The sequence below is a fragment of the Streptopelia decaocto genome (assembly GCF_964273445.1).
Source record: "Streptopelia decaocto genome assembly, chromosome: 1".
Taxonomy (NCBI): Eukaryota; Metazoa; Chordata; class Aves; order Columbiformes; family Columbidae; genus Streptopelia; species Streptopelia decaocto.
Window position 1 is genome coordinate 118,679,591 of NC_138663.1, and position 16,270 is coordinate 118,695,860.

Consider the following 16,270-nt stretch of genomic DNA (forward strand, 5'->3'; position numbering starts at 1 on the left):
TCTTTTTTGCCCTACGCTGGACTCTCTCCAGCAGTTCTTGAACTGAGGGGCTCAGAACTGGACACAATATTCCAGATGTGGTCTCACCAGGGCAGAGTAGAGGGGAAGGAGAACCTCTCTCGATCTACTAACCACCCCCCTTCTAATACACCCCAGAATTTTGCTGAAATAATAGATTTTCACTTTTAGATAGGAAAACACATATATTCTCTTAACTTCAAGTAAATAAAGGAGTGTATAACTGGTCCCTTTTCCGTAACTCGGATTGCTACTGATTTTTTCCAGCCCCAGCATACACCCTCTATGCTCTTTCCCCTATTCATCTGCCCCTTCCCCTATTTCTCACACATGCATCGCATACCTACTTATCCACCTTCTCAGGCTTTCTGTTAACCAAAGCTGCTGTAATTCATGAGTTTTGCTTCCTCAAAAGGTAGTATGAATTTTGGCTGCTATCTTTCAGGACTAAAAGCTCCTTTCTCAGAAGGCATTTTTTTTTTCTTTCCCTCCTCAGCAGACCCAGGACCTTACATTGCCCTCAGAGGAATGAAGGCACAGATGCTGCCCAGGCAGATGGTGGATCCCTTGCACATGGAAAAGCAGAATCACTCACTTCTACCAAGCAGAAAGCGAAGGAAGGACAAAAGCAGAGACAACCTTTTTCATAGAAGCAGCTGTGACTTCAGTCCTTGAAACAGCTGGGGGAAATGGTGCTGTTTCGAAGGTGGGCAAATCTTAAACTGTTGTTCAGAGACAGGACATTGTATAGCCCAGTCTTCATGAGGGACAAACCGTCACACTGTAAGAACATCCCAAATTAGTTGGTTGGTGTATTAGGGAACAGGACTTGAGAGAGCAGCTTACCAATGTCTTTCCTGTATTGAGGATCCCAAAATGGTACCCTGTCATGAGCCAATCACTTTACTAAGTCACTGGACTGGAGGAGGAGGGAGGACTGCCATTGCACACACTACTATCACTAAGGTCCATCTCAGGGAACCACCTGTGCTCTGCATGCATGCCACTTGGCACAGCTCTTCCTCATCTCCCCGAGCTGCTGTCATCTCTTCACCTGCCTCTAGGCTCAGGTCATCTCCTTTTTGTCCTAGTGCTCATCTGCAACTCACTGTGAGGGAGCTGCTCTTTGATGGAGGCACTGACAGGTTTCAGTGGCAGGAGACCTCAGGAAGTCTCTAGCCCAACCCTCTGCTCCAAGCAGAGCCATCTTCACAGTTGGGCCATTTGCACAGGGCCTTGTCAAATCAAGTTTGGAGTATCTCCAAAGATGGAGATTTCCAAGGTCCCTGCAGACCAAGCAGTCCTGCCAGTGAGATCCACCTCATCAGTAGGGTTTTTATCACTTACTGGGAAACATTCACACTGAGGAAGCATCAGGACTGCCAGGGCTACCCTTAATGATTCAGGCCGCAGTCTGCATAATTACCGCAATTACATACTGTAGTTCACAGCAATCTAATTAAAACCTCGTGTCTGCAAATTTGGCCTGAATATAAGTGTTTGATTATTTTTCAAGAGAAAGAAAGACTGAAATGGCCATTACTCGCTTGCCACAAGTATTCAGGACAATGAAGTGATTTTTAAAGGTTTCATTCAATCTAGGTTTTGTACATTTTTTCATTAGTGGATTAATTATAAATTACTGAAAAATTCATTTTTCATTCAGTCAACAACTGACATTAGAGGGGAGAATATGCTGTACTGTCTCACACAAAAGACATGTTTGATAGTTGTATAATTGGAACCAAAGCCCAATCTCAGTTACGACATTGCAACCAGAGCCTCAGTGAATGCACCCAGGGCATAAGGTCTGTAATCTCATTGCTCCATTGTCAACATCATTTTCTAATTCCCAGCTCACGCTCAATCCTAGGAAGTGTATATCTAACCAGGTTTGTGCCATGAATTGTTCTTTAATACAAATAGCTCCTCTCTTCCCTCCCACCTGCCACATGTATTTACAGACAAGAGCCTTTTCATTCTTTGTTTTGAGGGTTATACAAACCTAGATTTCCCTGGTTCTTTGCATGATAGACTATGAGTTATCTCATGTTTACAAAAACCTTTACAAAAATTTTCCACTTTCCTGGGTTATGTTACCACTGCCATGCACCCTCATTCTCCAAAGTATATCTGTGTGTAAGCAATAAATCTTTAAATGAAAAGCAAACTTAACTTCCACTGATAGTTAGTAAATCAAGATAAGATATTATAAAACATATTTCTGTTCAACTTAAATGGCTCATTTTTTCCAGTAGCATTTATTCAAAGCTCTCCTCAGACTTGTAAAGGTGAACCAAAATTATTTAAAACATGAAACAACCTGAAGATTAATTCAGCAATCAAATTATGTGCATGCCTTACTACATTGGTTTACAAATAGTTAGCTCAACAAAATGCCTAAAAGCCATGTCCTCCCTTTTCTATTTGTCACTTCTTGAATGTTAGGAACTGGTCACATGCCTGTAGATGACATCATATACAGAGCTATGGGTTTTCTAATGAACATGCACTGATGAAGTGCATTTCAGTGAGACCATTTGTCACATAATATATCCCTCTTCCCTGATGTTCAACATCCAGTTGTCATGGTTTCTATTCATAACTTACATTTACTGAGGTTGAGACACTGTCCTAAGCTCAAACATGTCTTTGAATTATCTATTTTTTCTTGACTCATATTGTAACTAGCCTTCACAATACTACTCCCTTTACATCCGTGGTGTGTATAACATGTTCGTGTGCTGAGATTTTTTTATTTTTACACTTGGCTTGAAGTCTTTCTGACTGGTTGAAGTGGACATAAACAGCTACCATGATGACAGACACAGCTACAAACAAACTTCCTTAGAGGTAACACCAAAATGCCTTTAATTGCTTATGGAACAGAAGCTGCAGTACTTACCCACAGTGCTCCTCTTAATGCGAACTGATCTCTGTGCTTTTGTAATTTATTTCCCTGCCTGTGAAAACACTGCACTTTTTTAAGCAGCCATGGTTTGCCATGGCTCTGAATAAATGGTGCAACTTTCAGTACACTGCTAGCTGTTAATTAATCATTTGCTATGAGGTCGTGTCTGTGAGTTCCATTTTACTCTTGAAATTTATCCCTAAACATAATCAGTGATCATTTGCTCTAAAAATACATGGCTAATATTGTTTTTGTTTTCTTCAGGCAGTCAGGACAGTATAGGTAGGTACGTATGAGTTATTCCTTCATTTATCTAATATAATATAATGATTTTTTTTATCAGTCCATCGGTATAGTAGGATCTACATCTTTTTCCGCCAACCATATCTGCTGGAGCAATAGATGGTCTTTCACTGACTTCTGTGAGCTGGGAACAGGTCCATCAGCCCTGTATGGGGATCCTATAGGTGGGAGGAGGACTGAGGAGTGGGACATAGCTCAGCCTTGCCTCCCTTTACATCTCAGTAAAGCCCCAGCACAAGTGAAAAAGAAGCTTCATGAGCCTTCTACACCAGCTGCCAAAACATTTTTGGTTGTTTAAACTTGGCTTCTTTATCTTTTTGCTCTTTATTTTTTATCCTGCAATAGCACGTGGAGTCCTGAACCAACAGTGCATTATTTTGTCCAACCCGTGTACAAACACTGATAAAGCGACTTCTGTAAGGTCAAAAAGGACATTCATGACAGAAATGGGATCTAAACCCAGTTACTAGTTCCTTAAGCCAGTGCTGTAAGTCCATTTGCTGGACCTTGTTTCTTGCACTAAGGAGAAAATTTTAGTGCTAGTTTCATTTGCATGCTGCTTGAAAAAATATCTGGCAGATGGTGGTTTTTAGACAAATTAAGGCCTCAGGCTAGATTGTCATTGCACTTTAGAGGAATTACATGTTCAGCTCTGATCCACTGGTTTAACATCTGCTTTCCCACACACAACCAATACGAAATCCCATCTAGGCAAATATCATCTCTGCTGTTAGGCTATCTTCATATGTTGCACTGTCCCTTGCTTTTTGAAGAACGAAGTTGTATGAGGACATTTATTCAGTCACTAGTGAAAGTTTGACTAAAATTATAGGTATTTATGGTATTTCAGTTGCTCAGTCCTTCCCAACAGCATGCAGAGTACACACCAACTCCTTTATGAGCTGTTTGTTCCCTCCGCTGTCACACAAATCCACTGTCATATCATTGCAGTTTTGAAGAAATGAAAATGCATTTCATTCCCTGAATGGCACCTGCACTGAAGGAACCTCACTTGCCACAGAACTGCCCTGGTCCTTTGTCACTAATGTTTTTACTTCCATGCTTGAACTAACTCTAAAGGATCACTTTTTCATGCTGAAAGTTTCAGCAACAAGGGCATTGGGATGTGCCTACCTTCTTTTCCATCCCTCCTCTCCTTTGATGACTCTTTCTTTCCTCTTTTATAAGAGACCTATTTGGATACAGTGCAGTAAAGGGCAATATGGGCTTATCCTTTTGCCACAATGATTCCTTTTGTTCAGCCTCATTATTGTATTTCAAAATAATATTCCACTCTGTACACATATTGTGTTTCCATAAACACTGCCTTTTATCTTTCAGTTTTTGCATCCAATCTCTGTCTTCCTCCCTTCCTTCTCTGCTATTTCTGTTTCAATTACTACATTTTTTCCTTACGGTATGTTCTAAATTCCTTTTTCTTTTCACTCATTCTTTATTCTCTTGCTCACTCTACCCTGTCTTCTGTCTTCTCTGCCTCATTGCTGGCCCACTGCTTGAGCAACAGCTCTGCAATAAATCGTTTTGGATTTAGTTGGATTTTTCTTCAGCTCAAGTTCATTTAAAAAACCAATAGCCCTGCAGCTGAGCTTTTTGAACACCAAAATAGGTTAGAGCTTGTCAAAGCCTGCAGAGAATGACTAGTTTGTTTGCTTATGTTAACAGGAGCTTTTTGAATGCTTACAGGATGTTTCTGACAAGTAATACCAGTCTACTGGTACTTGGCAGCACACATTTCCACCCACCAGCACACAAACCTCCCCACAGCCCCCAAGTGTGTCTTCCCGTCTCTTCTCTCACTCACTGTTTGACAGCTGTCCCCTGTAGCCTCTCCTGGCTTTGTTGCTGGACCACTCCTCTGGTCCTGCACTGTCTCCTGTCTCCAGCAGTGAGGGTCCCCAGGCTGGGAGCACCGCAGCAGCACCACCATGGATGTCCCAGCAGCAGGCTGGGACCCTGCACTGGTCTGCAAGGCTGTCACTGACAAAGGGCGCCCAGTGCCCACCCAGAAGGATGGGTGTTCAAAGCAGCTGTGCCATGAAGCTGCTGCAGCAGCCCAGCCACACCGCCCACCCTCGCCGCTCCTGACACTGCAAGAGCAGCAATGCCCCTTTCAGGTGCAGCACTTGTCTCTCCGCAACAGACTTTTTGTTGTCTGCTTTGGGGTGTGGGCACTCCCATGGCTGCACCACACAGAGCAGGCAGTGTCTGCTACCCAGTACAGCCCACAAGTGGGGCAATAAAATGCCCATTGAAGGCATTTTGACTGAAAGCATTAGTGAAGGGTAGCAGACATCTAAAACAGGTAGTACTCTGTTCTGGATGCTTAAGAAGACAGTATAAGAAACAGAAAAAAATAGGAGGGGCAGGTGCTAAGCTCTTCTCTCTGGTGACCAATGAGAGGACGCGAGGGAATGTCAGAAAGATGTACCAGGGGAGGTTTAGGTTGGACATGAGGAAAAGGTTCTTCCCCCAGAGGGTGGTGGAGCACTGGAACAGGCTCCCCAGGGAGGTGTCACAGCCCCAAGCCTGACAGTGTTCAAGAAGAGACTGGACAACGCCCTCAGACACATGGTGTGAACTGTGGGGTTGTCCTGTGCAGGGACAGGAGATGGAGTCGATGATCCTTGTGGGTCCCTTCCAACTCAGGACATTCTATGGTTCTGTGATTTCCTGTTACATGGTCTTAGTGTCCAACAATAAGAGATCTAGAGGCTGCCCGAGCCAGCGGTTGCATCTGCACCTATAGATCTATATTCCATGCTATTTGTTTCTAGCTTTTTTCAGCTTCTTTACAATTTGGTAACCCTTATTTTATTACATACTGTGATGAAAAGTATAGTCTTTAGTTTGCCTTAAACCTTCTTTCTGATAGTTTTACTGGTTGCCTCTAGTGTTTTTGTTATAACCATTTCTCCATTCAGCTCCACATAATTACTTTAATAAATCTTTACTGTTTCTTCCTTTCAAAGGCAGAAAAATATCCCAGTGAAGGCCTCCTCATACCTTCGATCACCTCTGTAATACTTTATACCATTTGCAGACCTAATGAGTGGAAGGGCTAACAAAACATTTAGTATTCAAGACACAAGCTTTATATGGATTCATATAATGCCAAGTTTCATTGTATTTCCCTTGCTGAAGAGCGTAAGCAGAGAATTTTTCTCTTTTTCAGCATTTTACTCTCTTTCCCAGAAATGTATTCTATTCCCCCACTAGATATGATCAGTTAAGTGATGCTTTGTGTTAAAAGTGTTCTGCTCCTTTATTACTCACACATTTGGCATCGTGATATTTTATGGCAAATCTTCATAGTCTCTTTCTGGATTTGGTTGCCCTAAGTAGTTCTGCACCACCTGCAAAGTCTGCCACCTCACAGTTCACTCCTCTTCACTAGGTTGTTTAAGAGCTTGTTGAATACCACACATCCCTGTGCAATTCCACTGGGAACACCACTCTGCTCAGAAAACACAATGTTTATTCCTGCATTGTGTTTCCTTTCACCAGTTATTAAGCCATGATAATACCTCCCCTCTCATCCCAATCAGCTTTCTCCTTTCAGAGCCTGTTAAAACCCCAGGTAGATCATAATTTTAAAAAAAAAAAAAAAAAGTCAACTTTGTCTCCAACTAGTCACTTTATATTCACATTTTCTTTGAAGCTCTGCCACCAAGATATCTTTTATCTGAATTGACTTTGAAACTCAGGCGTGTGAAATGTAAAGTGGAGGCAAACTAGTGAAATGATAATTTGCACATAGTTCTGGAAGCAAAATCAGCTTCTGATATTGAGTTCTCTACAAATGCTCCCTCAAAAGCAGTTTGGAACAGGCAAGAGGAAGATGAGAACAAGGAGAGGAAGAAATAAGTGGGACATCCCTGCTCACTGCAAGTGCGAGAGGGCAGCCTCCCCACCTCCTCCCCACCCCATCCACTGCTCACTCCTGCACACTGAAGTCCACTCTAAGCCATTAGATCATTCAGGCTTGAAATGCAAACTTAACCATTTCAAACACTAAATAATTCCCCTCTGGGACTGACAGTTCAATCTGATATCACCAGTAACTGCTGTTTACACAGCTTTAAAATCAGTTCACACATTTTGTTCACAGTGGCTCATTTCACAGGTTATGAATGTGTCCTACCTGGCAGCAAGGCAGTTAGGATGAGAGGAAGTAAAATGAATTTCAGGAACCTCTCCATTGGAGCATTCTATCCTGGTCCCGAAGGCAGAAAGCCACCAGCAGTCACTGCATACTTGAGAAGAAGCTGAAGAACAGACTGTGTCGAGAAACTCAGTAAAGAGCTGCTGCTTTGTGTCCTGTGATAAAATGTGACTTTATGTGACCTATATTACCAACAAGGGGAGAAGATTAAGTGAGGGAGGGTTTGGAAGGAGAGCAATATCTTTTCTCAAAACAACTGTTTCAAAAGAAGTAGAGGAACTTTCTTGAGCAGAGAAACCTCACCCTGTGGACCTTACATCTTTCATGTGCTTAGTCCCTCCTGGCTCTTACGACATTACTGCTTCAGGATTCACTGTGTCAAGGGAGCTCCATCTGCATCATTAAACTTAATAATGAGCAGCTGGGAAAAATAATTCTCTAAGCTGCTTGAAATTTCATGTGTATTGTGGGTGCACCGTCTGTGCTGCTTGTGGCATCCTGGTAAACTAATGAACCCTCTGCTGCACCACTTATTGTCACACAGGGCAACAACGCAGAGTGCCAGCTGCTCCCCTGGGGTCGAGGGGAGCAGACCTCCATTCAGAGAGATTGTTACCTCCCCCCTGTCCTGGAAAACTGATGCCTCCTGCACCAGGCAGCCTCTGGGACAGGAAGTGTGAGAATATTTCAATGCACTGCTACACCCAAAAAGATAGTTTTGCCATTTTTCTGTGTGCTTAACTCCAAAACTAGGATTCCTGCTCATGTATTTCCAGGGAGAGCCTGGTACCATCATTGCTGTGGCAGTCCTGTCAGGCCCCTGCTGCACAGGGGTCACCCCAGTCAGGAGGAGCAGCTCCTGCCACGCTGCTCTCTCCATCCCACCTGCCTTGGGGCAAGGATGAGAAACACCGTATCTCCTCCCAGCTCCCCGGACTGAGTGCTCAGAAAACCTTCTACTGCAAAGGGGGACCCCAGAATTATTTCTCTGAACCTGAGAGTGCCTTTTACACCTCAGAATAAAACGTCACCTGCACTTCACCATGGTCGGATATAAGATACAGAGCTTGGGTGGGAGCCATCACCTTACTTCTGCATTTTCTGCTTTTCCAATGCTTGTGATTCACTTGTGTGATGTTATTCTCCTCCCCCTCAAAATGTGTGGGAGAGAGTTCAACTGCACTACTTGGTTTACAAACTTCTCAACTAGGAAATTAAAGCTTGCATTCATGAAAGTGACACTGGCCAGAGGATGTGATTTTGTGGCCAGCCCATATTCCTTGTCAGGAAAGTGTTTTGGATTTTAGGGGTGCTCTTTGTGGCAGCTCTGCACAATGCATAAATATCAATATCACCACAGAGACACTCTGACTTTCCTGAAACAACCACACTTTTTGGACCACTCTTTTGCTAAAACCAAAACCACACCAAGGCACAAAACACAAAAGCCCTGGCCCGGCTGTTTTGCTCCCCTTAAGCAAGCAGTTCATTTTGCAGTTTTGTGTGAAGACCCTGCATTAATTCTGAGCAGGCCTCTTGTGAAAACAGTAGTGGTGGCATGGCACAGGGGTGGGTGGCAGTGCCTCTCACAGAGTGCCCACGTAGGAGGAATGTCTCCTGCCAAAAATACCAATAAAAACAAACAAAAAGCATATTTTGCTGTCTTTCCAAACATGTTCAGCTGCTGCATCAAGCTATGCTGGAGCTCTATTCACCTCTTGGTGCTTTAAGGAGGGGGTCTTGGCTAAGTTTACTGCAGCAGCTCCGACTGGACCGGCTCAGCTGCCAATTTGCTTTGCATTTTCCCATTTTGCAAGCTTCCAGTTTACCTTGCAAACTTAAGAGACAGCCCTGTCAATTAATCAACATCTAAAGCTGAACCTGTGGGTTGATTTCTTCAGCTGCCTGTTGGGAGAGGAGATAGTTTGTAAGCTGTTTTGGGTTTGCCCAGTGCCTTTTGAAGGGTTTTGGGTTTCTTTCTCACTTCCATGTTTCATGTGCAGAGTAGTCCCCAGCAGGCAGCTGGGACAGGAAGGTCACCATGCACTGCCTGGAGGGATTTCTCCTTCCTCTGTCACTGCAATACCTTGCTGTATGTACACAAACCAGACAGTGTTTTCTAAGAGTTGGTATCATCTTTCATATGAAGTGAAACGGCCCAAGTAAAGCACCAGGAAGCACGTCCAGAAGTCAGTGCTGTGTCCTTTTCCAGGAAGCTACGATCCCAGGCACATCTACAGGTCTGGGGAGAAACCTAGCTGCACCAAAGCAAGTTGAGCTGAGCAAAGTGTTATGGAGAAGAATAAACGTGCTAGAATCTTATGCCCAAATTCAGGCTAAAATCGGTAAATTATTAGGGGTGACGCAAAGTGAGGAGGAAAACGAAGGGATCTATAACATTTTGTTTTGCTTTGTTTCACAATGGACTTTCAAAGGAACAGGAAATACTACCCAGTCCCCAGACAAAACAGCGTACTTTGGCCAATGATGAATTAAACCCCTGGGGTTTGGTCTCAGCTGCTTTTTACCTTTCCTGCAGGTGCACAGGGCGACGAGCATTGGAAGTGCTGCCGTGTGTGGCTCCGAGCCTGCTCCTTCCTGCATACATGCCAGAGGCGAGGGGATAATATGGATAATATCACCCTGAAGGAGTGGTAGCTGGATCTGGCACAGCAACAGAGCGGGGCTCGGGTGGTTTAGGAACCCCATGATGCAGGGAACACCTGCCCCAAAGACCAGGGAGCACAGCAGTAAATGGGGGGTCACAAAACCCCTCTGATCACCCCACTGCCACCAGCCTAGGGCTGGCCTCCCTGCTGTAGCAGGAGCAGAGGAGAGGGTTAAATTATCTTTCAGCCGCCAACTCCTTCTGCTGCAAAGCACGTAATGTCTCCGGAGGGGTTACCTGGATCGCTTCCCTGGGCGCCAAGAGGGTGTCTCCGACTGCTTTCCCTTTGACGACGAGCCTGCTCGCACCCTCCACCCCGAGGGACACCGGAGGAGGCCTCCGGCGGCGTTCAAAGCGAGGAGCTCCAGGCCAGCCCTCACCGCCTCGGGAAACCTCCCTCAGGCGGCGAAGCGGCTGCCCAGGCACAGCGGCGGGGAAGGAGCGCGGGCTCTGCCGCCTCTCAGCTACCAGGCCCCAGGGCAGGCGCCCGCTCTGACATTGTCCCCGGGATGTGGTGAGGTAAGGCTTGCCTCTCCCCTTCCCCCCGCCCAAATACGTGTATCACTGTGTTAATATTTAACCGGTCCCGCAGGAGGAAGTAAGGCACAGTCGATGACACACACACGCTTGTACAGGGAGCGAACTTCATGCCGTCCCAGCCCGAGAAGCTGGGCGGGTGACACTGCCTGACATCTCGACACCAGGAGAATGTGCCACGGCACTTGGATGCAACATAGGGCATGGCGGGAGGCAGAGGATTTATTTTCCCTGCTTTATAACTGCACAAGTGAGTGTGTTGGTGCCCTGTGCCAAGGCTGGGGCTTGTCCTGCCGTTACAGAGCTGCAGCAAACATGGTAAAGAGCAGAAGCGCCCACCTCTGGGCTCGACAATGGCTGTGCCCTCACCTGAAGGCACTGTCACCCACAGCCGGGGGTGTCAGGGTCCATCGGCAACCCCTGGCAGGGTGAGGGGCTGAGCCAGGACCAGGGTACACCAGAGTCATAGAATCACAAAATGTCCTGAGTTGAATGGGACCCACAAAGATCATCAGGTCCAGCTCCTGTCCCTGCATATGACAACCCCACAGTTCACACCATGTGTCTGAGGGTGTTGTCCAGTCTCTTCTTGAACACTGTCAGGCTTGGGGCCGTGACACCTCCCTGGGGAGCCTGTTCCAGTGCTCCACCACCCTCTGGGGGAAGAACCTTTTCCTCATGTCCAACCTAAATATCCTCTGGCACATCTTCCTGACATTCCCTCGGGTTCTGTCATTGGTCACCAGAGAGAAGAGCTCAGCGCCTCCTCCTCCCCTTGTGTCAGGACCTGAAGGACACAGGGCTCGGGACAGGGCTGGATACAAGGTCGTGACATGGTGCCAAGGGGCCCATCCAGAGAGCAGGGCCAGGAGCCGGGGCTGGGCAGGGGCTGGCAACCTTGGGGGGCTGACGTGGGGCCCTGGGCCACGGGCAGGGTGAGGGAGCCCCAGGGTCTTGCCAAAGCAGGAGTCAGGCCCTGTGGTGCCCTCACAGCCCTGTTAAAATGAGCCTTTAGAGTGAAGTGCAACTTCATAAGCAGATGGTGAGAAAACTGAATTGGGTTTACATGTTTTAATGGAAAATACAGTTCCCAAGTGCTGGTGGGTTTTAATTATTAGAACAGAACAGAACAGAACAGAACAGAATAGAATAGAATAGAATAGAATAGAATAGAATAGAATAGAATAGAATAGAATAGAATAGAATAGAATAGAATAGAATAGAATAGAATAGAATAGAATCATTTCAGTTGGAAGAGAACCTCCGGATCATTGAGTCCAACCATAACCTAACCTAACTCTGACACTAAACTATGTCCCTAAGAACCTCATCTAAACACCTTTTAAACACCTCCCGGCATGGTGACTCCACCACTTCCCTGGGAAGCCTGTTCCAATGGCTGACAAAGGCATATATTTTCATATACTTTTTTATTTATTTTTCATATTCCTTTCCTTCTTTCAGTTTGTATTTTGGGGATTTTTTTTTTAACATTTTGTCAGGAAAATTTTCATTAAGCCATTTCATTTAATTCTTAAATATTTTGTTTATTTACTCAGTTAAATCATACCTTCTCCTGCCCCTTCAACAGTCATGTGTGTTCACCAGAGCTGCCATTTTGCGTCATGAGAGATGTTCTTGCAAAGGCTGCAGCCTTCATCTTCCTCTGGGAGCTGCACTGCATCCTTCACACTATGCCATTGCTGGTCAGTGAGCTGAACTGATGTGACATGAGAGGAAATGGCCTCAGGTTGCACCAGGGGAGGTTTAGATTGGATATTAGGACAAATTTCTTCACTGAAAGGATTGTCAGGCATTGAACAGGCTGCCCAGAGTAGTGGTTGAGTCACCATCCCTGGAGGTATTTAAAAGACATGTAGTTGAGGCTCTTAGGGACATGGTTTAGTGATGGACTTGACAGTGTTAGGTTAGTGGTTGAACCTGACGATCTTAAAGGTCTTTTCCAACCAAAATAATTCTGTGATTCTATCAGAAGTTTTTTTTATGATGAGTCCATATGCTGGGAAGTCTTAATTATAAAGAAGGACCACATGACTTTCCTGAACTATTTTTCCTACTAAGCACAGCAACAGTTCTAACAAGTAGAAATTAATGCCACACTGACTCAACATTAAAAGGTTCAGTTCAGCAAATGGAAACAAAACGTTCTGTTTGCAGAATTTTGATCAGTTTCAAAAATTGAATGTCAAAACTTTGTTTTGTTAGAAAAGAATATCACCCCAACTTGTTAAAAAAAAGGCTATGAAACCTGCAGGAAGTTTTTCTACCAGTTATAATTTATTCTTTCTGCTTCCTTGCTTTTCCAAACCTCTCATTTTTTTAAGTCTAAAATCTCACACACTTGTTCAGCCAACAGCTCCACTTTCACAGCAGTATTCTTGAGATATCTCCTATGTAGTTTGATTTCCATCCAAACAAAGCTAGAGGAAGAAAAGGGAGAACATCTAATAAACAGATTCCATCTCTGTTTGCCCAACTATGAAAAGTGCAGAGGGTTAAAATGGATTGACTGGATTTTCAGATTGAATTAATAAAGATAACTCTTTGTAAAAACACTTTGGAGAGGATAACAGATGCTTTTAAAATTCTTAAAAAAACCCTATAATTTGACACTACCAAGACTGTCTCTGTTGCCTTTGTAATTGCTCTTCAGGTAGATTTAAGCTTGTATTAGATCACCCCTTAACCTCTTCTCTGCCTAACTAAAGCCTTACTCCCTCAGTGTCTCCTCACCAGTGCTGTGCTCTAGACCCTTGTCCACTTGATGTCCTGCCACTGGGCTCTCTCTACCTTCTCTACATTGTGCTTCAACTAAGGGCACAAAACCACACATAGATTTCCAGATGTGTCTGGTAGAGGAGAATAATAGTTTCTCTGAATTTACTGGCAACACTTCTCTAATGTGATCTTTCACACGGTTTGCCATATTTGCAGTGAGAGGGAATTGTTGGCTTGTGTTCACCCTGGCCTTCATTTCATCCATGTCTCTTCATTGAGATTGCTACCCGCTGTCATTTAGGTGGTACCACTGCAGCTTGTACCTTGAGGTCATTGTACCTGGTGTACATAACTTTGTGCTTCTTCGTGCTGGATTTCATGATGTTTGCATTGACCCAGTCCTCAAGTTTATCAATCAAAGTCCCTTTGGGTGTCATGTAGCTGCACCTGTGCTACAGCTGTTGTTATACCACTAGCTAATCACAGGCTGACCAGCTATCTCTTTACCACACTGAGGTCTGTCATGGTCTGGAGATTAGCTGTATCCTTAAACACCTACACACACAGGGATGCATGCACTACTCTGCTGGCCCCCACCACAGGCATTTCATTCCTGTCCCCTCAGTGCAGAGGGGACTGGTTGAAGCCCACAGCAGGAACTGGGTACATCGTGGCCTAGACCATCCACCGTGTTTATCTCCTGCTCTGTATCTGACCCCAGTGAGAGTCATCAGGAGAGCACCTGTCACCTCCACCCACACACTAGCTGGCTTGGCTTCATCAGCTGAAATCCTCCTGGGTGAATCTGCTGCACAGTGACTGGATTCAAATGTCCTTTGTTTTCCCTGAGGCTGCTTAGGCAACCAACACATCTATTAATATTTTATTAATTATTTCTCACTGCCCTGGTTAGTTCTTTCTGTACTTTGACTTTTCCTAATGGACCATGATATGGTGGTGAAAACAACCATTGGCACTGGTTAGGATGCGCGTGGGATAAGACATTACACAGCATGGCAAAGTGTCCAAATCCCCAACCACTGAGAACATCGTGCATGTACAAGACTATCCATGCTCATGAGTGTTCAAAAGATCAGGTCCTAAGTTTACCAGTCTGATGCAAATGGAAAATCATCTTGTGAATCATCACCCTGTATACTAGGCAGATTCCTACCTCCCACTCCAGTTTCTCTAGACACTTCTTTCAAATTCTTCCTTTTTCTTCTGCCTCTGCGTAGGAGGATTTTTTTACACTTTTTTTTTTTTTTTCCCCAAGCCCTTCCATACTCTTTTTTGCACACCATCTCATTTCTCCTGTGTGGAGTGTAGACTGTACAGACTACTGGAGAGACCCTCAACATTTTTTGTTCTGGAGTGTGTTAGTCTGAAACATATGTCTGTACAGCTTGCTGTGCATACAAGAAGCTCCAAGTGAAATCCTCTATCCAAGAGCTGCTTAGCGAAGCCTATTGTCATTGTCATCATGGCCATAATTTTGTTGTTTGTTGTTTTTGTTTTATTCACAAGAGAGAAGTAGACAAATTGTCATGATTGAAAATGAGGAGTATTTAGACACTCTTCGTTTATAAATTACTTTTAATGAGTGAGAACGTAGCAGGGGAAATTACAAGTCCCTTCACTTCTGTGCTGTATGTTAGCTCGTTTAGCTCATTCTAAGAAAATAAAATCAAAGGATGTAAGCATTAAAATAGCAGAGAGGATTCACTTACAAAAGCAACATTAAAGCTGATTTGAGGTCAGTGCTAGAAACACTAATAAAATTCTTCATTTCCATGTGGAAACTGGCTTGAAAGAGTGGTTTGAACACCACAAAGATTTTGAGAAATGGCTCCCTATTAAAAAATAAATGTTATTTTCTCTAGTAAAGAACAGGAGAACTGAAGCATACAGAAAAGACTGAGGTAGGGGACAAGCTAACTTAGTGACTGCATTAGCTGTCTCTATCTCGACACCTACAGGACACTTCCCTCTAGTAGCCAATCAGGCCAAACTGATGCTAAGCCATAACTTCTCCAATTCTGCCTCCTTCTTTTTCCTCCTTCTATGCTCTTACACCTCTCCTTTACTGTTTGCCAAAATATTTGGTGCTCTGGAAGTCATGTTTCTCATTCAAAACATATTTTATTTGTGTTAGCTATAGAAGTCAAGTGAGATACACAGATCCCTCTCCTTTTCTCACAAGCTTTCATTTTTAAAATCTTTTCATTTCTCTGTTAATATATTGGAGACTCATCACGATTCTAGGTTTTAATTCACACTTCTCCTTAATCAGTACCCAAATGCACTAGAGGAAAAGCTCCAGAGATAACAGGGCCGTGCCATTTCCTCTTTCTTTTTTTTTTTAGTCATTAAAGATACAAAAGCACATCTAGATGATGCATCACCTATCCTGATACAAGGGTCCAAGGCAGGCAAGGTATGTCACCCTTCGGTTAGGTCTGCCTCATTATTTTGACTACAGAGTAGTCTGAAAGATTGGGTTGGAATGAATGTGTTGTTCTGGACTGCAAAATTTAGGTGAGACAAATCCCACAAAGAGAAGATGTCTCATGTTGATCTAAGGATCCTTCCTGGGAAGACAGGCCACCTTTGTTTTGACCTAAAAAATCATAAAGTGATGCTATCATGAATCTAGGCCTGGGTAAATCCTCAAAAACCTCATAACACCAATATAGCTCATCTGATATTTTTGTTTAGAGTCTTTTCTTCATTGTTCTCTTGCTGGTTATTATAAAGCCATAACTCTGTGAAGAATTACTGTGGGCCCTTACTGAGGAAAGCTTTGGATATAATCTTCTTCCAGACTTCCACACACAGGAATCCACAGGATTTAACACTTTATTTGAATTAATATCCCTGCAGTTTTTATTTGGTGTTAATAAATCTATAC

At 44.0% G+C, this 16,270-nt stretch overlaps 1 protein-coding gene across 1 annotated transcript in view; it reads right to left on the reverse strand.

The window, feature by feature from the left end:
- IGSF5 (immunoglobulin superfamily member 5) overlaps positions 1 to 7,522 on the reverse strand; it is a 31,114-nt gene extending 23,592 nt beyond the window's left edge. The window contains exon 1 of the mRNA XM_082056873.1: positions 7,395 to 7,522. Within this exon, the coding sequence (XP_081912999.1) occupies positions 7,395 to 7,452 (58 nt within the window). The 5' untranslated portion in view covers positions 7,453 to 7,522. The remainder of the gene's footprint in view (positions 1 to 7,394) is intronic.
- Positions 7,523 to 16,270: the final 8,748 nt, after the last annotated feature.